General features: G+C 43.3%; 1 protein-coding gene across 2 annotated transcripts; it reads left to right on the forward strand.

Annotated features, from left to right (window-relative positions):
* The first annotated feature begins 1568 nt into the window (after positions 1–1568).
* Positions 1569–23754, forward strand: LOC121360384 (glycerol-3-phosphate acyltransferase 3). 2 transcript variants are annotated; one of them, XM_041480175.1, is made up of 12 exons: positions 1569–1780; positions 10935–11007; positions 16806–17076; positions 17551–17625; positions 18124–18213; positions 18407–18500; positions 18913–19028; positions 20100–20155; positions 20620–20705; positions 21128–21256; positions 21732–21811; positions 22620–23754. In XM_041480175.1, exons 1-12 carry the CDS (start codon positions 1640–1642, stop codon positions 22744–22746), a joined length of 1338 nt encoding a protein of 445 aa, XP_041336109.1. In that variant the 5' UTR covers positions 1569–1639; the 3' UTR covers positions 22747–23754. The 2 variants fall into 2 exon arrangements, with proteins under 2 accessions (XP_041336109.1, XP_041336117.1); XM_041480183.1 differs by having other exon boundaries at positions 1736–1780; positions 16900–17076.
* The last annotated feature ends 1278 nt before the right edge of the window (positions 23755–25032 follow it).

Below are 25032 nucleotides of genomic sequence, written 5' to 3' on the forward strand. Positions count from 1 at the left end.
GATGGCAATATTAGATGCCAGTAGTTGCTGTCTAAATGAAGGTACTGAAATGTCAGGGAGATACAAAACTGTATGGCTCATTACTGTGAACGCTGTACTGTTTTCCTCAGGATCTAGACAGAATCTACTGTTGCTGCCTGGGCTACATCTGTCCTTTAGATGAAGCATTTTGTTTCTTAATGCCAGATGAAAACAAATTGACCAAGACTTTGGCCTCTGCCATTTGCACCCCAGATGAAAATTCACAAGCAAGTACTAAAAAACCTGTATCACTTGCTGCTTGGGAAGCAACAGACAAAATACAAAATTAAAATATCTTACCCATGTGTGTGTTATAAATATCAGCCAGTCTGGAAAGTAATATTCTTTTGATTCGTTTCTGTTCTGGGCTTTGGGCACTTTTAATTGACTTGTATCCACACATCTTTGTAATATTTAAAAAGCACTTGTAGTGCGGATAGTAAGAACTCTTTATTACCTTGTGTATGACACTGACAGGTTATGGCCTTGATCCTTACTGGGACTTTTGGGCATGATCATAACTAAACACTTAGAAGAATGAAGACACTGCAGTGCTGTTTGGCAATGTCAGATCTAGCTGGACAATTGTGGTTGTTGTGTCTAGAGGCTTCATCAGGGATCATCCTGTTTCTGCCTCAGAGAAATTATTTAACCAGATGAGGCAAAGAGTAGGAGGAGAGACACCAGAGCCAAAAATAGGAACCAGAAAGCAATGCCCTTGTCCACACGACTCTCCTGGAAATAGTTCTTTAGGCCTTGGATTCCAATTCAGGTTTTTCATTTAATCCTAAGCACTTGGCTCTCAGATATATTTCTGATCGCTCAAATGTGGAGAGGCACACCAAACATCCCATTTCTATGAAACAGGTATGAAAGATGCCAGAAAGTATGCTGCCTGCCTTTTTCTCAGAAGACGATGTTATTCCCTTTCCCCAGGATGCTTTGTCAAGGCTGACATCCCTCTTCAGCACTCTTCTGCTAACACCGCTTTCTTGGATTGTGTCACGCCAAGTGCCGGGGTAGGCAAACCCTCCTCTAGCCAGCTGCCACTAAGTTTCCTCTCTCTTGGAGAGGGCCTAACGCCGGGGTGAGAGCTGGACCCTCAGTGAATCCCTCTTCTCTGCTCAAATCTGGAGAAAAACACAGGTGGACCAGAGCAGACCTTGCTCCTTTTCCTTTCTTTGGCTATCCTTGTCCTCTTTGATATTCACAGACCCACAAGCTTTCCCCAGTTTTCCTTTTCACTTCTGCTCCCCTAGCTGCTCCTTTCGGGCTTCCTACGGCTTTCCAGCCCACTCTGCTGCCTCGAGGCACCCGGCTGGCCACGGCAGTGCCGCCGCGCTGCCGCCCGCACCCGTTGGAGCCGTTTTTCCTACACCAGGAGCCTCCCGTGCCGTGACGGCCGCTAAACCCGGGTTTAGCTACTTCCCGCCCCGCGGGCGCCCTCTCCTGAGACACATCAGCTTTTCCAAACCCGCACCAGCCCAGCCCTTCTCGCACGGACCCCCGCGGCCGCGGGGCGGGGCGGGGCGGGGCGGCCGCGGGCCTTTAGGGCCGGCGGGAGGCGGCGCTGTCTGGTCTCCACTGCCGGCACTGGCGTCACGCGGCCCTGCGTGCCATGGAGGTCGTGTGGGCCGTGGGGCAGCTGGGCGCCGTGTGGGTGGCGGTGGTGCTTGGGCTCATCGTGCTGCCCTCGGCGCTAGGCATCTCGCTGGGCATCTCTGAAGCCTATATGTGGGTGCTGGTGAAGACGCTGGAGGTAGGCGGGAGCTCTGGAAGGGAAGGGAGCTCTGGAAGGGAAGCGGAGTGTCCCTGGCGCTGCATTCCCCGCGGGGCTGCGCCTCGCTCGCTTCCCCCGGGCCGAGGGGGGACGGCGGGCCGGGCACAGCTCCCTCCGGCCGGGGCGTGTGCGGGGATGCATATCCCGGAGGAGCGTCAGTGCGCTCCGGTCCCATCGTGCCCTCCTGTAGAGGAGAGCGGGTGGGTCACGTCCTGCCTGGCATCAGCTCTGCCCGGCTGTATCTTCGGGCTTAAAGCCCTCGAGTAAAATTGGAGATCTGTGTTAATTTTGTGGTTGTGTAGGCTCTGGAGTGCTGTCCCTGAACCCGCAGGAAAGCGGAATAAACCTTGTTACCTAAGGCTGTACCATGGCCTGGGCGAGGCTGTCGCTGCTCGGTGGCAGCTGTGCTCCACCTGGGGAGAAGGATGCCGGGTCATGCTCTCGGAGGGTGTAAAGGTCTGGGGCCAGAAGTGCTGGTGCTCAGAGACGCGGACTCCCATCCAAGTTGAGCATGTCCAACACCTTAGTTGCCATCTGCCTCTAAATTCTCAGTCAGTTTCTTGCGGAGGAACTGCTTTCTGCATGGGGTATATTTAATATGTGTGTGAAAACTCTCCCTCTGAAGCTCATGTGAAGCTCAAACGTGTTTTTAAATTGTTGCTGGAGGTGATAAGATTTGACTCTTTACTACGCTTTTTTTTCCAAGAAGGAGGGGCACCCAAATCAAGGAAACAGCTGTAAGGAGGAAAAGTGAAATGACTCACAGCACAGTCGGTGGCTATGCAATATACATCACTATGTGACTATGGAAAGTAGATTTTGTCTAGTTTCATCTTGTTCTTCGAGGTTTTCAGGCAGGCCTTGTTAGTGTACTTGAGTGCCTGGCCAAAAAAAAAAAAAAAAAAATCCCACCTCTTAAATCAGCATTTGTTAAATACGTCTTAAGGCAAAATGTTTTTAGGCTTTTGGGTGAGAATGAATCTGCTCTAAAGCAATTTCTGGGTCTGTGAAAGGTATCAGGATAACTGTTGAGGAGAGAAGATGCAGTTAGTGGAAAAAATTATTTGAATAGCAGGAACTGAGGAGGTAAAGATCACCCTGGCCTGAGGGAGCAATCCAGATGGCCTAGTGAGATAGTCTTGTTTGGATGACTTGCCTTCACCTGTGAATAGCCACAATTTACATTCTTTATTGGTAGATCATTAATCATTATTTTTTAGTGTCATCAAATGCCGGAACAAGAGGTGACTCAAAATGTTTTGGGCAAAATTGTGGAGAAGTATCTGGCGGCATATTGAGGATGGTTAATTGTGAGAGCTCTCCTATTGCCTAAGGGAGGAAATAATGACTTACCTTGCGAGTTACCATTACTTTTGCATTAAATACTTTCTGGGGTTGCATGTTGCTCAATATATTAAAAATTAGATTAATACATAATTATATTGGACGTAGATATAAAATAATGTCTCTATAAAGAAAAGGCAATGAAAAATTGGAAAGTATTCTGAGAAGAGTCAGCTAAATTTGACTTGCTGTGAGAGAGTGAAAAAGCTCAATCCACCCAGGTATTCTGCTTATCTCAATTTGGCCTTGCTTTGCCTGTGAATTCTTTGTCCTCAGAATACTTGCATGGGGATAATCCCTGAAAGGAAGTGGTTTGTTGTGGGATGTCTCCTCTTCGTTTGCTCGAAGGTCTGTCTTGGCTAGAAGCCTGACAGAGGATGATTGTCTATGGCCAGGTCCAAGCAGCACCTGGAAGAGCACCTGACATGTAATATCTAAACCGTGGATATTAACCAGAGTAATATTGGGAAAAGTGCGCATGTCATACTTTTAAGAAGTAGGTTATTTAAGTAATTTGGGAAGGTGTATTTCTTTTATAAGGGATAGTTATTAATAATTATTGTGTTAACAGTGAAGTGTGCTGCTAGCTGGGTGTCTGAGACTCCCTGGGATGTTGAACTGAGTGTGCACGTTTTCTCCTGAGGAGAGCTTTTTGGCTCTGTGAAGTCACAGGATGCTGAAGTCTCTGGTGGCTGAGGCCTTTTTCAGCAGTCTTAACTTAATGGCTTCCTTAAGCTTCCTCTTCCACTCCCAGCCCTGGCTCTCCCTAGGCCTTTTCCCTCTTTTCCAAGAGGAGGGTGGGCTCTTGCACCTGCACAGTGTTCAGTCAAGATGCTGCTGCTTTTGTTGCCTCTTTAATGGGCCAGATTACAGGTACTGTCTGCAAAGTGGTGGCTGTTTGTGCATCCCAGGTGATACCCTGGCTTTGCCTGTTTACATCCCGTGTCTTGGTGTAGTGGAAGGACACAGTGACTGTGGTTTGTTTCATATATGGCCTGTGTTGTCAGGTTACAACATCTGCTTTATTCGAGTCAATCTGTTTTGAGGGTCCAAGTCAGTCCACAGTTCAGGGACAGTTCTACAGTTTGCTGTGATACCTCTTCAGGTCATGTCAGACAAAACAAAACATCCAAGAATGAGTCTATGGTGTTCAGTTGTTGTGTAGGCTGTGGGATGGAGCAAGTTAAGGTGATGGGGGCTTGTGCTTGAATTGTTTCCTGCCAATTAAAAATAAATAAATTTCTGCTTGTTTCAGGAGGGCAGAAGCTTGTTCTTGGTGCTGCAAGCATGATCTGGGAAAAGGGAGGGGGAAGCTCTTTTTAGGAACAAAGTGTTTTTGTACTTTGACCGTCTGACATTTCTGACAAGGGACATCAGTTTGTGCACAATAGATTTTTCTCTCTGCTGAGCTGCCTCAGCAAGCACATGCTGCTAAGAAAATGCAGCATGTACAGATGAGGATGTGCTGCTGTTGGGTTGCATTTGACCCTTAAGTACTGCACTAGGGATTACCAGATTTATATGGATTTATTTTTTCCTATGTGATTGTATTTTTGTCCATGTGATAAGGGAAAATGTGTGGAAAGTTGTGCTAAAGAAGTACAGCAGGCAGCACTTGCTATTTGAAAGCCCGCTTCCCCCATCGTGGGTATTCCTGAAAGTGCATGAACTTGCTTCTGAATTACCTTACCAAACTCAGCAAACTTTTAGGAGATTGCTCATTTTTGCCTGTGGCTTTCCTTCCAGTGTTAATAGAAGGATTTCTGGCACCGTGGTAGTATGTTTTTTTAAAATGTGGGAGTACTGCTGCAGAAACATTTCTAGCAGCTGTTAGACCCTATGAAGAGCTAGTCTGGACTAGGCACCTGATGTCCTGATTGCTTGTCAAGTCTCTTGCCACAGAAATATTCCCTATTGCTGAAATGCTGGGGACTGTCTCTTGCAGTCATCACAGCATGCTGCATTGCTCCCTGTTTGGTTTTCAGCATCAACAGATAGCTTCCAATTTTAAATTTAGTGCATCTTTACCTCTTGGTTTCATTTTTGCTCTGTCTTAATCCATTGCCTCTTGTGAACTCTTAATATGATTTGGGGCTGTCGAGGCCCCTGCAAACGTGCCATTGGAGCTGTCTTGTCAAGCACTGGGGAGTCCAGCCTTTCAGCAAGTCCTTTGTCTTTCATTGAGGCCCATAGAGCAGTCACTGTCACATAGGAGCAGTTTCTCTGTTTCCATCAGATTGTGGAAAATCAGGAGGACTGGTCTGGGTCGTGTGCCTGTATATTTGGCAGTAGCAATGCACCCCCCCGCCCCCCCCGCCCCGGGTCAGTGATGATCTCTGTTTGAATGGATTGCAGCTCACCTTGTTAAATACTTTGGGGTTTTTTTCCCAGTCTGCTGGGGCCTTTTTTTGGGGTGTGCCTTGCTGCCTGAGACAGTAGAGTTGTCAGCAGCACTTTGTACAGACTGCTCTTCTTGCCCTTTCTCATGGGAAAATTTCATGTTTTTTTAAACTGTGCAGTGCATAATTCTTGTGAAATATTAAGAAACAAGAAAGCCTGAGGGAAGTGAGATGTTTAGGTCACATTTGACTCAGGAAACAAACAACCTGGCTATTAACTAACATTACATTATTGTCTGTTTCTGGACTAATGGTTCGTTGATGACTGCAAGCACTTTTAGTGCACTCCCCTTCCCAGTCTCTCGAAGCTTTTTGTGGGGGCTTGAGGTGAGCAGAGAGTGCTTCTTGTGTGGCTGGTTTTGCTGGCTATGATGCGCAGCAGATGCTGCACTTGTAGGTGTTGTTCAAGTCCTGTAACTGATCCATCAGGGTTTAACAGCAGCCCCTTGTAACAGAAGCAATTTCTGATACCTTATTATGCTGCTTGCAGGGAATGTCTTTTTGCTGGACAAGAGTGTAATATTATTCTGTAGCTGGAGGTTAAGCCCAAGTTGCTTGTGTTACAGATGACCTTGGCAATATGAATGTATCTAGATATGAGGAAAAAAGGACCTCTCAGTGTCTCTGGTCAAACTGGAGATTGCGGCTGTGCAGGGCCGGTGGGATGGACTGATACTCTTGTCCTAGGAATGCCAGGCTGCTCTTCCCATGAGTCACCATCAGGACTGTGTGTGGCCTGGGCATGAGGGTAGGGAATGGAGAAGGAGAGGATGTAAGATGATAAATAGATGAATCATTGTGGGCTTTGACTGCTGCTTGTGTAACTCACTGGCCTCAGCAGCAAGCTTTGCTGACTAATGTCATTCACAGAGTCAGTGAAGGCCTCTGTCTGTGTAATTGGTATCCTTCAAGGACTGCTGAGCAGAGGAGAATCTGAGAGCTCTGAAAGCTGCCAGCTCAGATGGTAAAGAGAAGCATGTCTTGGAGACATGCCTGGTGTGAATGATGCACCCTTGTTTACAGGGCTCACACTGACTTTTGGAATAGTATTTTAGCAAATTTTGTGCAGAATCTTGAAGTAAATCCCTGGCCTGTATTAACACAGACCCAGTTCTTTGAAGGCCTTTATCTATGTTTACCACAGATTTAAAAATCAAGAGTCCTTGTATATCAGTAAGTTTGGCAGAGCTGGGAGTTGCCCTTTGCTGTAGTTACATCAGTAATTAATGCACCATATTCCAGATCAGTAGCTCTTGTCTGAAACTGCTCTCAATTTTGCAGCATGTGAACACTTTAATAACCAAATGCTGTTAAATAACAGCAGCTATATTCAGAGCTTGCCTTGAAGTAAGAGGTTGTAAAGCTGCTGTAAAAGACGCTGCTTGACATTCCTTTTGCTGATGCCGTTGGTGTTATCCTATAAAGCTGGACTCTTAATTGCTCATTGGATACCTGTCCACCAGAAAGGATTGCTGTGCAAGTCCTGTGTGCAGAAGAATTTGGGAAGCTCCTTGGAGGCAGTGCCAGGGGTGTCCCATCAGAATAAGAAGTGCATGGGAGATGAGAGAGGACGTTTTGCCCTGACTCGGAAATGATTGCTCCTCTTGGTGGTGGTTGTGTTCTTTCCTCATACAAAACAACTCTATACCTGGCATGCAGATTTTGCTGTGTTAAACAAGGTGGCATTGTGTGAGACATGCTCTGCAATCTTTCTGTTTTTACTTGAGGTTTGGAGAGATTCCAAGGAGGAGTGCTCACCTAAACTAGCACACAAAGCTTTGGCTCTGATCCAGTGGTGCTTTTAAAAGAGGAACACCAGTGGCCTGTGTCTATGTGATTGCAGGTTTCAGTCATCCCTCCCTTCCAAAAAGTTATTGAACATTAAGTCAAAGGTGGTGTAAAGGTGGTAAATGAGGTGAAAGGCTGAACCCCATTTTTTAGGGGAACAGGGCAACACTATGATGTGTTCCTAATGATTTGTCTTTTGATCCCAGCAAAGAATGTTTAGACGTGCTTTCATGAAATGACATGTCAGGCTGAGCTTTGGACATAGTCAGACCTCAGAGGCAAAAATCACACATTTACAAGAGATATCAAAACCCCTTCCTAACTGCAGATAAGACAGTTGATAAATAGACATCTTTCTCAAGTACTGCATAGGTCCTGCATGTGTGTGGCAGTTGCTTAGTGATGTGTAAGTGAATTTGATCTTTTGGCCACTTTAGATTTTTTTTTAAGGTGCTGATAAATTAGAGGACTTTTCTAGCAGGATGAGGAGGGAGAACTTTTCAGGGGAAAGTTGATGTTTTCTTTGCCTAGTGAAGTGTGGTATCTTCAGATTATGCATTGTGTAATTAAAGCATCCAAGCTACTTTCTTGTTAGCAGTTAGGATACTAAAGTTTCAAAATCAGACTTGTGGTGATGCTTGTAGTTCTGCGATCATACTGTTTTCTAACTTTACATTTTCAGTCCAATGTGTAGCCCCACTGTAGAACTCTTTTTAATCTGTTTAGGAGCCTGGTGTTTTATATTTATTCCCCAAAGCTGCTTCAAGAATCCGTACTAAAAGCACAGGTCTGCACCAAGGTCCTTGGGACTGCCGGGTCAGCACCATCTGGGAGAAGCCACTTAGATTTGTGCTAGTGTTACTGAGAGATCCAAAAAACTTGCCGCAAATTCTGCTTTTTGCTCATTTCCTGAGTGGAAGGGAGGCTATGGCTTGTATTTGTTTCATACTTTGATCTCTAATACACAAACACATTGTTTTCCCCTTGATGGGATGGATCAGCTCACATTGTGATAGCTCTTTGTAGCATAACCTTGTTGTCCTTCAGCATAGGAACCAGCTGAAGCAGCGATGGGTGGCACATATCCCTGATTAGCAGGAAGGAAGGGGAATTACTCACTTTACTGTGGGTGGTGTCTCTCTTGTTTCCCAGCCCGGATATAAACAAACTTTTCGCTTGATCAAAGTTGAGATTCTGGCTTTGATGGCCTTTAATTCAGGTGCCTGAGAATATGTGAAGGAATTAGATGTTAAGTAAAAATTTCTCATTTCTTACTCCTTGGTTGCTGGAACATACATAGTTTTTGGAAATATGATGGATTGAGGTAAGAAGAAAGCTGACAGAGAACTTAAAACTTGTTTACTGTGTCATCTGGTAGATGTGGGTCCTTAGGAATGCCCAAATGCTCCTGACCAAGAGGGAGAGCTGATCTCATCATTGCCTATTTTATTAAGTGTGCTTAAATCCCCTAAGAGACCTGGCATGGAATGTAAAACTGCCTCAGCCACCGACTTACAGAGACAAGTCGGTTGTCTCCTGGAATGCACTGTGCAACCCTTATGCATGATGCTCACGATTCTTCATGATGCCACGCTCTTAAGAGGCTCGTGGCAGTGCTCCCATCTCCTGGGAAAGCACAGGTAGAGTGGAAAGGGAACTGTCCTCTCCTGGCTTTCTCTTTGCCACTGTTCCCCCATCCCCCAGGTGGGCTGCTGCACCTTTCTGGAGTTAGATGGACATGAGGAGCAAAGGTCAGACCACTTAGGAAGAAAAAATGTGCTTTTCTGAATCGGGTTGATAAATGTATCTGAGCAGTAGAAACTGACTTGAGTTACATGACCCTGCAATTTCTCTGCTTTGGGAAGATTGTACTGCCTCCTTTGCACAGCAAAATGTCAAGATACTGCAGTATAGAGGGGTGTTGCAAGCTTTTGGGCATTACAAAGGCCTGTCTCAATAACCTGTGTCCTCCTGATTTGTACTGAGACTCAGGCTTTGACATAGTCTAGAATGAACCCATAACTGCAGGATTTCTGTAGCAAGAGCTATCTGAAGGCAGTGTTGCATTTTCTTTCTGAGCATCAAAGTTTCCAGGTTTTAATTATCCCTTTGAGAGGATTTGAAAGATGATTTTTTTTTTTTTTTTTTTCTGCTGGTGTGTATGGCTGGGACCATTAGCCAAATATGCTCTTGTTCTTCTGTGTGATAAGTGACTTAGCTGTTTGTGGGGATGTTAATTTGTTGAATGCAAATTGAATTTGTGATTCAAGTCTGGTCAGAAGTGATTGTGTAAATGTATTTGCTGGTCCCTCTGTACCCCCAAATCCATTCCATAGACAAAACATAAAATGACAGTGCTCTGAATAGGTTCTTCCTTGAAAATTGTTTTGGTTTGGTATTTCCCAGAACTTTTATGGTGACAGTACTGCTAAGAATGTAGCCATAAAGTTACTGAAAGTACTTGAGTACTACGGAAAGAACTGAGTTATTCCTACAGTTAAAATTAATTCCTGGAAGAGCTATTGCCTTAGCAGCAGCAGAACTGAGAAGGAAGGGGCTCTCTGTAGCTCACCCAAAGCTGGTGAATTGGCCTGTTTTCTTGCTGCTCAGAGCTTCAGAATGAGAGCTGAGAGAGTTGGGGTTGTTCAGCCTGGAGAAGAGAAGGCGCCTGGAATACATTGCCCAGAGAAGCTGTGGACTCTCCACCACTGGAGGTGTTCAAGACCTGGCTGGATGGGGCTCTGAGCAACCTGATCTGGTAGAAGGTGTTCCTGTTCATGGAAGCGCGTTGGAACTAGGTGATCTCTAAGATTTCTTGCAACTCAAAACATTCTATGATTCTGTGAGGATGCCAAGAAACGAGCAATTGCAGAGTCAAGGGAAATGTCAGGTTTGTTCAGCTTGGAAAATTCTTGAGTGCTATCCTTTTTGGGTTGAGTCTGAATTTAATTGGAATTTCTCATGACTGCAAATGCTGGTTTTGTTTTTTAGGGAAATCAGCTGTGTGCAGGCTTCAGTTTCACTTAACCCAGTTAGGACTTTTTGTTGGTTTTTTTTCCTTTTTTTTTTTTTTTTTTGTTTTTTTTTTTTTGCTTCAGTATGATGAAACTGCTCTGAAAGGAGATAGTTTGGGTTGTGATATGTCTTTTAGCTTTGTGAACACGTGCTGTGTGTGTCCTGTGTCTAGCTCAGCACCTGGGGCTTTCCATGTGGCCTGAATTTGGTGGCTGCTGTGGCAGTAGCAAGGCTGACAGACGACTTTCAGGCTCTTGGTAGCTGTGTACCTGAACTGGAACTGAAACAGGTGTGGAGCACTGAGTTGGCTCTCTGAAGACTGAAAGCAGAGTTGAGAAGTACTGACTAGCACTGAGTGTTGTTTTGGTTTGGTTTATTAAATTATTATTAATTACTCTGAGTTTCTTCATAAGAACTGTGTATGGGTTTGTGCACACATCGGAGGAGGATGAATGATGATTACCTGATGAAGATATTCTTTGAAAATCACAACACTTCTTTGACTAACTGTTGGGTTTTTTCTGGTGACTTTTTTCCTTAAGTGAATACTGCATTTGTGAAATTACTGTTTTCTTTCTGTTCAACAGTGGGCCACTATCCGATTACAAAAAGGTGCCAAAAAGCCACAGCCGCAGGTGCCACGGACTGCTACTGCCAATGGTGAGAGCTTGGAGTAAAGTCACATTGAGATTAATGTTGTGATGTTGGAGTACTGAGGCCTTCTCAAATGAAGCAGTTAGATGTGTGCATGGGAGAGCCTGAGAAGAGGTGGGGTGTTACATGCTCACTGAAAGGCATGGTTTATCCTCAGGCAGCTGCTCACTCACTGCCCCAGCGGGACTGGGGAGAGGATCGCAAGGGAAAAAGCCTGAAAACCCGTGGGTTGAAATACAGTTTACCAGGGAAAGCAAAGGTCACACACACAAGCAAAGCAAAACAAGGAATGAATTCCCTGCTTTCCCATGGGCAGGCCCCATCATGGCTAACAGTGACTTGGGAAGACAAACACCATCATTCCAAATGTCCTGCTTTCCTCCTTCCTCCCACTTTATATCCTGAGCATGGTGCCATATGGTCTGGAAGGTCACTTTGGGTCACCTGTCTGAGGTGTGTCTCCTCCCACTCTCCCAAGCACTCCCAGCTTCCTCACCAGCCTGGTTGTATGAAAAACAGGAAAGACCCTGGCTCTGTAAATCCTGCTCAGTAATAACAAAAACATCTCTCTATTATCAACTGTGTGTTCAGCACAAATCCATAACACAGCCCCATACCAGCTACTCTGAATAAAATTCACTCTGCCCCACTGAAAACCAGCACACTTATATATCTAATCATTTTGCAATGCTACTGGCTAGCAAACAGTTCCTGCATTATAAAATGCTGCTTTTACTGGGTCATACTGAGTCATGGAAAAATCAGGGGATGAGGAAATGAAGGGTATGAAACAACATGAAATTTAACAAAACAAAGTAGAGCTTAAGATGGAGATTGTTCTTAGTTGATGGAAATTTTTGTGTTTAAATATGAGGTTAATTTTCATCTGGAACTTTGTCTTTACCCTGATGCTTCTAGGGTTACTGGCAAGCTATCTCCGTCCTAACAGCATTAGAATGCTCTTAAGTATTCTCTGAAGAGATATAAGTGTTTGTTGGACAGCACCTTTCTTTCCCAAGCTCAGTGGTTTTTTCTGTGGTAGGACTGCAAGTTGAAAGTGTTTGGTGGGCTTGTCTTTTTTTCAGTCTGCTGCTATTGACCTTTTACTCTCTGGAGTTAAGTGTTTGCCAAACTTCTTACACTTACTGTCTGTAGAAAGACAGCTAAAAAGTTGCTTCATCTTTCTTCCTTTAGCCTAGTTTTGAAATCAGTTCTTTAACTATATCTTAACCCATACTGTGTGTGAGTTGTGGCAGACTGTAGTAGGTCAGAGTTGTCTTTATGACTTTGGATCCATGAGAGAAGTCTGAGTTTGCCCAGGAAACAGGAGAAGGTTGAACAAAGTGTTGCAGTCAGCACTTGGTTTCCTCGTGGTTCCTGAATGCTTCAGATTTGTTATTCAACTGTTCTGTTTTGACAGCATTTGGCAGCAGTGTGAGCATTTTCTGTGTGTTCCTTCCTTAGGCTGCACAGCTGGAAGCAGGCCCAGCCTGCCAGTTAGCAGACAAGTCAGCTGTTACCTGAGCTTGTGGATTAGCTCATGTGAACATGATCCAGTAGTGGGGACTGAATTGCTGAGCCGGGTATGTGTGTTTCAGCTCCAAAGGGATATCCTTATCAATATTGCAAACACTGGGATCGTACTGTCTGCAGGCCAGGCATGGAACTGGCTTCCATGGCAGCAGTTGCAACTGTCAGCATCTGTGATAATAAGCTGGAGGTACTGCACAGCACCTCTGAAAGCAGGTTTAAACTTCTCTTGCTTAGTTGCTGTCTTTCAAGTGGCTGAGAAAAAGTACATCCTATATCACTTACCAGTGTCCTGAAAGTTGTGGGGTTTTTTGGGAGGAAAGGGCAAGGTTAGTGGTTCTCTCAGCTAATTGTCAGTGATGTTGTCTGCTTCCCAGGTTGTCAATGATGCAGGAAGATATCCTTTTTCTGCCTGTAAGGCGGATGGTGCCCCATCACGTCACGGGCCAGTGAAAGGGCAAGAGACCCTACTGTGCTGCTTTAGCTCCTAGACAACTGATCATTCTTACACATAGTTATTTCTTCTCTAGTAAACAGACATCAAGGGAGAGAGGTCCTAGCTAGTAGATTGTTCTCTGAACTATCTTTAAAAAAAAGCTACAAGTAGCTATTTCTTCTGCAGCTGAGGCATATGTAGTGTTAATATGTGCTGTGGTTCAGAATCTGCATGAAACTGAGTGTACTTCGCTGTCTGGAGGACCATTAAGAGATAGTGAAAATGGCCCGAGGTAATTCATATAGATGATTGCATGCAGGCTATGTTCAAGCAGTCTTATGGATAGGAATACACAATCACAACGGTAGCCTGAAGCCCTTTTTAATGTTCTTCATATATCTGAAATAAAAAGTTAAAATCTTGCCCCACTGGAGGTGGTTCTGTCTGCCAGAAGCTGGAATCTTAACTGTTCCTTACTTGAGAAAGTATTGGGAGACATATGGTGCCAAGCTGTGCTCTATATCTTGCTCTTGGGAATTTTTAAAGCACAGGAGTAACTGGCTTGTGATTAGGAGATCCTGGCTGTGGAAGAAAATACTTGAGGGCCAGGGCAGGTGTAGGTCTAACAGTGCATTATATAAGTTGGCGTCCACTGAGGTGACACAACATGATCAGACAGAGGCCCAATTGCATTACACAATATTTACTGAAGGAGGAGAAACTCCTGCTGATAATGAATTACAGAGTAGTCGATTAAAACAGGGTAAAGGTAAATGTTTGTGTGTGTGTATGCACCTGTGTGTAAGTGCTGAAGGGATGTGTCTGTCATTTCTTATGATTTTCCTGACCACTCAGCCAGTACTAGGAGTTGGGTCAGGATAGAAGGGAGCACTGCAGATGTATGTGCAAAGTCAAGTTTTCCTGTTCCCTGGCAGAGCAAAAATGGTCCTCCCCAAACACTTTGAAATTTTGTCCCTCAATAAGAAAACAAACAAAAAACCCAACCAACAAAACCAAAACAAACAAAAAAAAACCCAACCAAAAAAAACAAAACAAAACAAAAAAAAAACCCAAAACCAAACAACCCAACAAAAAAAGAACAAACCCAAAACCAAGTGGGCATGATTGAAGGGACACCACCTTTCTCTGCAGCATCAAATCCAGTGTGCTTTACATCTCTTGGCAGAAAGGGCTGCCAGTGCCCCTGTGTTGGTGTGATAAGGAATAGTTTCAAGAGAAAAGTTGGCTGGTGTAGTTACATGGGGAATTATGTGGTGCTGTCACCTCAAGATCCTTCTCTGTTAGAGGGCAGTGTGTACTGGACCCAGTGGTAGCTCTTAGTTGGGTAGGTGCTTGGAGGGTAGGTATCTATCTCACTGCAGCTGAATAATCAGCTCTCAGCTTTCTTTGTGGGTGCTGGCTGTGTTGTCTTCAAGATGATGGGTTTAAAAAAGACAAAAATGCTAATAAGAGATTTGAAAATTACATTCAATAAAAGAAAAGCTTATGCAAGTAATGTTAGTAGTATCTAGTTACTACATAAGTAGATACTACTAAGGAGCTAATTACTAGATGCTACTAAGTAGATCTACTTGCTTTGTAAGTAGATGGTGTTAAATTTGAGCTTGGTATAATTAGTTGACTGGAGTATGTGAGCTTGAAGGCTTGGGGCTAGTGCTGCAATATTGAGGAAAACAGTGACTGTGGCTTTTTTTTTTTTGTTGAGAGTAGTGTTCGCTGTACTCCTGCATAGTGCTGTCTTTGGCTAGCTCAGCTCTGCCCATGGCCGAGGGATTAAAGGCCATTAAATATGGCTTGTGATTACAAGAGCAGCGTCACCAGAGCAGCGTGTGTGTAATTCTGTTCGCAATACCTTCATGTGCTGCTGAGATCTTGGCTTGGAGTAGCTGTCCCAAGGCTGCAGGGCAGTTGCTGCATGGGGATGTCATGTGACAAGGACAGCACAGGCTGATGAGGTTAGACATTCCAGACCTATCCAAGCTCTCTCAGCTTGCTAGCAGTGTGATGAACTTCTCAGCTGAGTTCAGCTGAGAAGCTGGAGCTAGATGGGCCAGCTGCTTGAGTGGTGCTGAAGAAGGGGGAAGGATAGCTGGATAAGGAGGAAACATTCCCAGCTCTGGGAACTGGAGAGAGGATTGGTACTTGTGTGATGGGTGCTGGAGTGTTCCACTGGTTTCTTGCCTACAACCTGTTTCCAGCAGCATGGAGCAGACAGGTTGCACTGACTCACCTACAGTCCTGGATATTTCACAGTTTGGAGATTTTCTGAGTGCGAAAAAAATTGAATAAAAAACTAGAGCTCTGGTTTCGGTTTATATGACATAAGCATAGTCCATTTTGGTAAATGTTTCATGTGATGCATGCTTGTATAATTTAGATCCTGAAGAGTGTGTGGCTTTTTGGGTGTGCCATACTAATGGTTTATATTTGTGGGCTTGTCATAGGACAATGCAGTGATGTGGCCCGTTGGTACAATTGGAAGCTGTGGCTGCCAGGTTCCAGGCTGGAGATGCCAATAGGTTTTGTTGCAGTGTTGTTCTTCTTTAGTGTTTACCTCAGTGGTTTTGTGGGACTTGTATCTTGGAGCTTCCCATGTTATCCTATATGTGCCATATCTGTATGTGCGATAAAAAGATTTTCCATATTGCTTGTAATTTAAATGTTACAATTATTGGCACAGGAAATATATTGAGAGATTTTCTGCTGACAAGACTTAATTGGGAGGAAGATGTGGAAAGTTTCTAGTAGCTTCATGAAATTGGGTGCTATGTCCTTTCCCTTTGTTTTTAACTCAGCATGGAAGCACAGAGATTATGTAATTTATCAGAGGGTGTCTGACAGAGTGGCAAACTGAACTTGGACCTCTGTAATCCAAGTTGAGTGTCTCAGGGGATGGTTGTTCTGGTTAACTGTTACTCTGGATTTCTGTGGTCATCAGTTTCTGGAGCCAGACTTGCTTACCAGCAAGCAACTACTTGATCTGTGTTTAGCTTACACAATTTGTTCTTGCCTTTGAAAGCTCTGATGAGAAATTTGTGCTTATCAGGCCATAAGCTTAAAGATTGGAGGAAGGGGAATACTTCTTATTTGCATTGCATTTGTGAACTCTCTAGGTTTCTCTCCAGGCATTATGTAGTCAGAGTTCAGCTGAAACAGTTGTTGGTGCTAAATTAAATCAAGGCTCCTCTAGGCACAGCTTTCTTTGATGTAGTGTTTTGGAGGGTTTTTCTTTGTTTGATTTTAAGTAAAATAAAAAAAATAGTGTGGTCTGCCTCTACTTACAGAAAATACTTGTGTTGTGATGGCAGGGAGGTTCAGAGCTGATCCATGCATAGTGTTGTTGTCTGGGGCTTTGGCAGTGTTGTGGCTGTGGGACACCAGAATGTCAGACAAGATGGGAATAGGGAAGCCTCCATCAAGAAGAGTGAATGCCCTTCAATGCACAGAGCACAGGAAGGAATGAAAAGGCCAAAGTCTCACTTGGTTTCTTCTGAAAGTGTGAGAGAGTCCTGGATAAAGTTTGAGTTGAGAACATGCCAGATGGTGGGAAAGGGTTTGCCTTCTTCCTTCATGTTCAGTAGGTAATAGAACTTGATATAGTTGCTGCTCAAGGTGTTGGTGTGAGGAAGGGGAGCTGGAAGTGGCCTCCTGCAGGGTGTGCTGTGTTCAACTGCACAGCTTCTTTTCCTGTCCTAGGAGAGGCTCTGACAGTAAATTTGTCTTCTTGAGTAATACAGAGTGACTAGTGGTCTGGCGGGTGACTGTTAGTTACATCAAAGAATTATTTTCTCAGGTGGTTACCCTTTTCCTTCCCAAGGTATCATTGAAAGGGATGAAACACCTTTGGAGAAAGAAATTGCCCTTCTGCATCGAGCAGACTTCGAATTCTCCCACATTTTTTACTTCTGCAGAAAGGGGTTTGAGGCTATTGTGGAAGATGAAGTCACTCAACGATTTTCCTCAGAAGAGCTGCTCTCCTGGAACCTGCTCACAAGAACTAATGTCAACTTCCACTACATCAGCCTGAGGCTGACTGTTGTGTGGGTCATTGGGGTGGTAGTGCGGTACTGCTTCCTGCTGCCCCTACGGTAAGCTCTGGTGCTGAGGGGTTTTGTCAGCCTGAGAACGGGTAAATTTGTGCTTTCTTTGTAAATGTCATCTCAGCTTTCTTTAACCCAAAAGTAGTATTGGCAGATATAAAATATTAACTTGCTTAAAGGCTCCTTTTTTGTTAAGAAGCACTTATTTTCTGTGGAGAGTAGAGTAGAGCTGGTGGTCATCTTTTCCATGAATGCTTCCCTTAAGTCGATGTACATTAGCAAAATAAATGTGAGCTCTAAAGCTTCCTGACACTGTGTGCATGGGAGTATCTGGATCTGCTGCCTTTGCTACACCATGACTTTAAGAAACAGGTCAGGGAATTGTTGAGTTAGAGAATTGCAGATGTCAAGTATCTGAGGAATAATTGAATTTCTACAATCCCTTTCCATTTTAAAGGGGAGTAAGTGTTACTATAATGAGCAAAGCTACTTACTTAGGTTTAATGTCTGTTTTGTCCGTAGCTTTAGCCTTGCTGCCATCGGGATTACATCTATGATTGTGGGAACAACTGTGGTGGGACAGCTGCCAAATGGCAGGTAGGTACTGCATGTGAGGAATGAACTCTCCAAATTGCATCAGTGCAAACAGCTGAAGACTAGGAGTGGACAGATTTTTACCTATAACAGACTACCAATAGTCCATTCCACCCACAAATTTGTGGACCTTGTTTTAGTGGCATTTTGAATTTGGGCTGAGGTTGGGTTCTTGTCAGTCTTGGCACTGAGGTTGATTTCTGATGGGTTCCTCCTGCTGCCATGAGATACTCAAATGAGGCATTGTAGGGCGGGTAGTAGTGTCGGGATGAAAAACACCTGGCAGAGAGAGGACAGCCTTGCCTAGCAAAGTGGCACCAAGGGCATGATGTATCTTGGCTGAGCTGCTGTACAGCAAGTGAGTGGTAGAGCTGGGAACATCCCTCTGTGCTCCAGAATACCAGGCAGATTTCAGCCCTAAGTTGTCTTAAGTAGGCTGGAGAACAATGCATGTGTGTCTAGCTGCTTTCCAGGATGCTTCAGATGTCTAATTTCTTTCAGTGTGAAAAACTACCTGAGCGAAGTGGTTCACCTCACATGCTCCCGCATCCTTGTCAGAGCTCTGTCTGGTACTATCCATTACCATAACAAGTGAGTGAGCAAAAGTGTGCATATGCTTATATGTGTGTGACATCCCGTTGAAAATGGGGACTGCTCTTTCCTGAGCTGCAATTTGATGTCACACTCTAGAGGCTGACTCACCTGACAGCTTCATGGAACTATTTGGTGTATAATGTGGTGCTTTAATACACTAGCAGTCTAACAAAAAAATATGTAATTGCAGGGAAAACAGACCTCAGAAAGGAGGAATTTGTGTTGCCAACCATACATCACCAATAGATGCGATCATTTTGACAAATGATGGATGCTATGCAATGGTATGAGGAGATCTAAGATAACCACAGCAGCGGGACCAGGAGAGGGAAAGATTGTGGGTTATTGCTTGTGGACTTCAGTACTTAACTTTCACATCAGAGATGTTTGCTTGAGCACTGGTCAGTGGGGAAAAGTGTAAATTATATTGAAATCGGTCTATATTATGTGCTGGAGAAGTTGTCCTTGGACTGTCAATGCCAGGCTCTTCTTCTGTTGAAATACCTGAGATGGTACCGTGTGAATGTCTAGATTCTTTCAAGTGAATGCATTTTAACAGTTCTGTGGTCATTGCTCAATCCTGGCTTGCAGCCTCCCAGTGCAATTGGTTTTGTTGGATGTTTTTGGAGGGGTAGAGAGGAGGAAGTTCTGCCTTTCAGGTGTCACAGATACTGATGTGCCTTGCTGGGTTTGCAGGTGGGCCAGGTTCACGGTGGGCTGATGGGCATTATCCAGCGGGCCACGGTCAAGGCCTGTCCTCACGTCTGGTTTGAGCGCTCTGAGATCAAGGACCGCCATTTAGTGACAAAAAGGTGAGGTGTGTGCTGGTTGCCTCCCTGGAGAGGGGTGGTGCAGCAGACTGCATCACTCAGAATAACCTGAGTGTGCTTGCTCGTGTGGGCTTTGGTGCAGTACACTGAGGTAAAAATGTCAGGTTCTCAGGTCACCAGGGAAGGCTCAAAACATTTATGCAGCGTGTCATGATTTAGACCAAAGGTTCTGGGAAGTTTTGGATTGCAGACAGTCACAAAACATCTCAGTTGGGAAGCCATCAACATAACAACTAATGTCTGATGAATTCAGGTGTGTACTTTGAAACAATGTGAAGATACTTAAATTCTGGTACTTTCTGTTGAAGAGAAATACTGATGATAAAATTGGGTTTTTGTGACAAACACTCAGTATCACTGGAAATTGTGAGCCACTAGAAATAAAAAGCTTTATTTGTTTGGGTGAAAGGCAAAATGTCTTGTTGTAAGAATATAAGCTGTGTACAAAAGTGGTTTTCTGCAGGATGTCACCAAAAGCATACCTATGAATACTGTAATACAGGGATAAAACATTCTTCCTAATTTGCAGAGAACTTTTTAGGTTAATTTTGACAGGTTAACTTCTTCACTGGCTTATTGGCCTCTGCACAGTAGGACAGCTTTGCCAAGTTGTCCAAGTGTTGTTCAAGTACTGTGAGCATTTAGAAGTCCTCTTTTAAGGAATATGCTGTTAAGTAGCAGAGGCTGCATGGAGCACTGCATCAATATGCTTTTTTTCTTATGTAGGCAATTTCTTGAAGGTTGAGTGGATCAGATTTAGTAAGACTGGCTTAATGGCGTATAATTGTCGACTTCTCTGACAGTCATTAGTAAAATAATGTGGGGGAAGGCAAACAGGGTGTTGCCTCAGTGTAATGCTCCAGGGACCTAAAGCATGGCTGTCCCAAAGCTTCAGTTCTGTAGAAAAAAAAAAAAAGGCAAGTACAAATTAGTGTCTAGTAAAAGGCTTTGGTTTCATACATATATAATACATAAAGGTGTTTTTAATGCACTTGCCTGGGGAAAGAAGAGTGGAAATGAGCTGTTTTTTAAGCTTTTCTTCTGCTTCCACAGACTCAGGGAACATGTGGCAGATAAAAGCAAGCTCCCAATCTTAATTTTTCCAGAAGGTAAGAAGCTGAACTACTTATCTCCATTCAGTGCAGATGTCATCCCTGTTCTCTTCTCATGGCTTCTGCTGCTCAAATCTATCTTCACCTCTGGCTTCAACTTTGTTAGGGCGTTCGTGGTTTTCATTTTTAATATAAGGTGAATATACGTGGAGACAACACAGTACTGTCCCTGGACGTTGCTTCTCCTGGAAGAAGCTGCAGGCAGAAGAAGGGGAAGATTGTTTATTTTGCCCTGAGATTATTAATTTGCTGTCCTACAGATTTAACCTCAGCATTGTGATTTTTGTCTTGCACACCTTCATTCATGGAGTCAGTCACAAGACAAAGGCTAAAAGTAAGCAGGGGAGAGATGCTTAACTCACTGAGCAGCAAATGCAGGCTCTTTATGGGTAAGACCTGTCTGTGGATGTTGTGTTGTACTGAAATGGCTGTGTGAAGCAATGACTTTGTCTTCTGAACAGGCACCTGCATAAACAATACATCTGTGATGATGTTCAAGAAGGGGAGCTTTGAAATAGGAGGGACAATCTATCCTGTTGCAATCAAAGTAAGTGGAAACAGCTGGCTTCTGGATTTCAGATTTTGGGATGGGTTTTTGTCAGAGGGGTGGGAAGCTGTCTCAATACAGCTGCTGTTAAAAGCATAGTAGCTCTGGCAATTGGGTGGATGATGTGGATGGCTCCTGGAGAATAAGTAGCTGAAATGAAAGTGAAGTCCTTTGGCCTATAGAGCCTGCTGGTAGGCCTGATGGGGTCAGCTTCTTCCTCCAGAAAGCTGGAAGGAAGAGAAATCCAGCTAGTCCTTTGCAGTGCTGAAGGGAAGCATCCTGCTCACAGCAGACTTAATTTTTTTGGCTGTTTGGGCAAATGGGTGACATCTGCTGCTGGTTCTGCCATGTAATCCCAGGTCTGAGATGCTGTGATGGTCTGGAAAAAGGCTTAATCAATTGTTTTTTGTGATCCTTTGCAGTATGATCCTCAGTTTGGAGATGCCTTCTGGAACAGCAGCAAATACAATATCGTGAGCTATCTGCTGCGAATAATGACCAGCTGGGCCATCGTTTGCAATGTGTGGTACTTGCCACCAATGCTTAGAAAGGTAATCCCACATCTGGTTGCCTGACTGCTATTTAAAAACTTGACTGTGTCTGCAAGTGCACTTTTACTCTTTTTTTCCCTCAAAACCTCTGCCCACTCCATGTCTCCAAATTAGTTTTATACTGGATTTTTGTCAGTGCTGACTGATGTATGATTGGACTCTGCTTTTCCTGGTGCAGCTCAGTACCATCTGCAGTGCATCAGATATACAAAGGATAGCAGTAAATGCAGTGCTGTTCACAGTACCAATAATGGTAATGTTTCATCTTGTTGAAGCAAAATTTTCTTCTAATTTCAACACTCTAGGGGAAACATGAGTTATTGTCATGTGGGAACATCAGATTGTGATGCTGGCGTGATAAGGAACAGGTTGTTTGGAAGTGAGCTAATTTGATGAGGCAACAGATAAAAAAATGTTATGAAAGTGCTTCCATTGACTTCTCTCTTTGGTTATGTTGAATTTGTGGCTCTTGAAGGAAGATGAAGATGCTGTTCAGTTTGCCAACAGAGTGAGGTCAGCCATTGCTCGCCAAGGAGGACTGACTGAACTCCCATGGTGAGTGATGCCCTCCTTTATAGAATTCATGGACTGTTTGTGATTAGTTTGACTGATAGGTGCTTCCATCCTTAGCTTTTTGACAAATAACATCCAACATCACTTTATTCCACTCAGGAAAACAATGGAGTAACTCCACATGCACATATGTGAAAGTAAAAGATGTATGAAGTCTTTGGAGCATGTAGTCTTATCTAAAGGCTTGATGCTTGATGCTTTTGAAGTGGGTCCATTCACAGTTGTTTATGACATTGAGATTAAGTAGCAAAAGTGAGTTTCTTGGCTAATCTGATGAACAACAAAAAAGTAACAGGTCTAAAGGTTTCTGCTCTGACTTCTCATGTCCTCCCTCAGCAAGTAGCAGGATAATGCCTAGATTTCATATGACGCAAACTTGAGAGCAAAATTCAGATGATGAGACTGAGCAAATAGGTTCAACTATGAGACCCAGCTCTGAATAATATAAGGCAAGACACAGCTGTAGTGTTGCAGAAAATAGACTGTCTCTACAGTAGCATCCCAGATTGCCAAAGTTTTCTGTTGTGGGTACAGCATGTTAACAACATGAATAGACTGCTTTAATGAGCTGAATTCAAAATTTGAACTGCATAAACGTTGTGCTTAAGGTAAAGGTTTTAATAAACATGCTTAAAATTGGATGTTATAGAAGTTCTGAAGAAAAGCCTTTAATAATAATAATTCGGATCACCTACCTTAATCAACCATAGATTTTTAATGTAATGCATAGTTTGATAAGAACAGCCATAAGAGCCCCGATGGTTTACTGTTCTCTCTTTCTGTGTTCCAGGGATGGAGGACTGAAACGAGCAAAAGTCAAAGATACTTTCAAAGAAGAGCAGCAGAAAAACTATAGCAAAATGCTAGTGAGAAATGGATCAGTAGGAAGCTTGTCTGCAGAAACTGAGTCAGACTGAATGGTGGTTCTTGAAAAGTAACTTTGCACAACCAGCCTTAGCAGGAATGTGTTTTTTTAAATTAAAAAAAAAAAAGCCTGCCAAAAAATAGAGCAAGAAAACAACAAAATCCTTCGTTGTGTGTATTCATATTCTCTGTGTGGCTGGTGCAGAGCCTGCCAGTGGCAGTGTCTCTGTGTTCTTCCCTGTTCATTCTTTCGCTATCCTGCCCCTCTCCATCTTCATGTGATGATGCACTGCAGCTCCTGGTATTCCCAAGCTGAATGTCTGCTGAGTTAGAAGATGAAAAAAATGCCCCAGTTTTTCTGAGTTTGTAAGAATGAAGGGAAGTACACTGAACAGATGCTGTCAGGACACTGCTTGTGAAGATACCTCTTGTTCATGGTACTTCAAAGGTTTAAACATAACAAAATTTTGTCTTTTTATTTTTCTGTTGCTCATAGACTTTTTGTTGTAGATGACTTAAATCACATGCTTTAGGATGTTGTCAGAAATGTGAGATTAACTCTTTGTTAGCTTGCACTGGATGTGCAAGGAGAGAATGGTAAAAAGGGTTGCAGAGACCTTACAGGATGGGAAAGGAGCTGCCCTGCCAAAAGCACAGACCATGGAACATGAGGAATTTGGTGGCCTTATAACATGATATTGCCTTTATTGAGAACTGCTGCCTGAGGGAAGATAAAGGGCAAGTCCTCAGTCTCCCTGTCCATCGCTGTTGTTGAAATTGCTTTGTAAAGGTAAGGTACAGTAAGGGTTGGATAATGTAGGCTATGACAGATGAATCTTTGTGGACTGTCAAGAGTGCCCATTTGCAAAAATTATTGTTAATGGCTTGAAATTCTCAAGAGAGCCACTCCAGAAACACCTCTTGTGTTTCCTGGGCTAGCAATAGCTATCACAACTATAAACACAGGATTAGTAAGTCAGCTTTGATATGAGATATGGCACGTCCAAATCTGAAATATATTGTTGTCTGAATGTAATGAGAAATAAATTCTATATTTCTAATGGGTCTTGTGTGGCATTACTACTGTTCTCTGAGTCTATATAACAAAAAAAGTTACACTTCCTGAGAACTTAAGATTGGAATCATAGAAACTTCAATCAGTGACATAAAGGACCAATTGTAGTTGAGTTCTGCAGATTTATAACCTGACTTTCTTTCCTTTTTTGCCCTCTCCTTGGACTCAAAGGCACAGAGATGGCTTGGTGTTTATCCTTGTTAGTGTATCAGTATCTCATCATGTAGGCTTATCTTGAAATTACAGCATGAAGTCATATCAGGGAGACTCAATCAATGAATCTATAATTAACTGGGAAAACTGAGCTAAATTTTTAGCTCAGTTCATTTCTGAGTAGTCTTTTCCTTTTAGCAAAGAGAAATTAAATTTAATGCTGAAAAAAATTACTGTCCTATAAATCAAAACTTAAAAATCTGATAGAGCCTAGTCTCCTAGAAAAAGAACTCCTGTTTCCCATTATGCACTTACACAAGCATGTATAGGGAAGTGTTTTCAGGTTTAGCATAGCAGACCTTCAAGAAGGAGATTGTTTCTGTTAAAAGGGTTAGAGTGGTAAGACAAGTGAGACACAGCAAAGGCTTTTTGCTCAAGGTGAACAGAGTTCAGCTGTGGTCTGATTTGTTATTGCTCTTAAGATGAACTGGTCATACAAGCTTTGGGCTAATGAAAGTGTCATAATTTATGGATATTAGCCGTGAGCTTGAGCTTTCCTGGATTGCACTCACAATAGGAAGTTTTGTAAGGACAGCTCTTATAAAAACATGCCTGCCTGTTTTATATGCCTGCACACCTAAAATACAGTTTAGGTAACACATTTAAAAATCTACTCTGTATAAATATTGGGATACATATTTTGAATGTTTCTTATAAGGTATAGATTATGATGTATTTCTCTGTAGATGGAACAAAAATTGTTCCATTTGAAGGTTTAAATACATGATTCCTAACAGAACTTTCACAGCCAGTTTATGGGCCCTCTGCTTTCTTCCTGCTTTTTGAGTTGATCATCAGTAACTGAACTGCAGTGGTTTTTTGGATGCTGTATTAGATGCATGTGTTTACAGCAACAGAATTGTGACTTTGCCAAAAGTGCCCAAAAGTGCTTGTAGTTTGCTTCTTGCTTAGGGCAAAACTGAATTTTAAGGCAAAAAACCCTGCTAAGTTAAAGGGCAATGACAAAGTAATCCAATGATGCTGTAAATGAAATGTCTGATAAATGAAAGGGAGTTCTGTGACTTAATTACAAATAGTCTCCACTGAACTA

Source organism: Pyrgilauda ruficollis, unplaced genomic scaffold (genome assembly GCF_017590135.1).
Source record: "Pyrgilauda ruficollis isolate IOZ18807 unplaced genomic scaffold, ASM1759013v1 scaffold114, whole genome shotgun sequence".
Classification (NCBI taxonomy): Eukaryota; Metazoa; Chordata; class Aves; order Passeriformes; family Passeridae; genus Pyrgilauda; species Pyrgilauda ruficollis.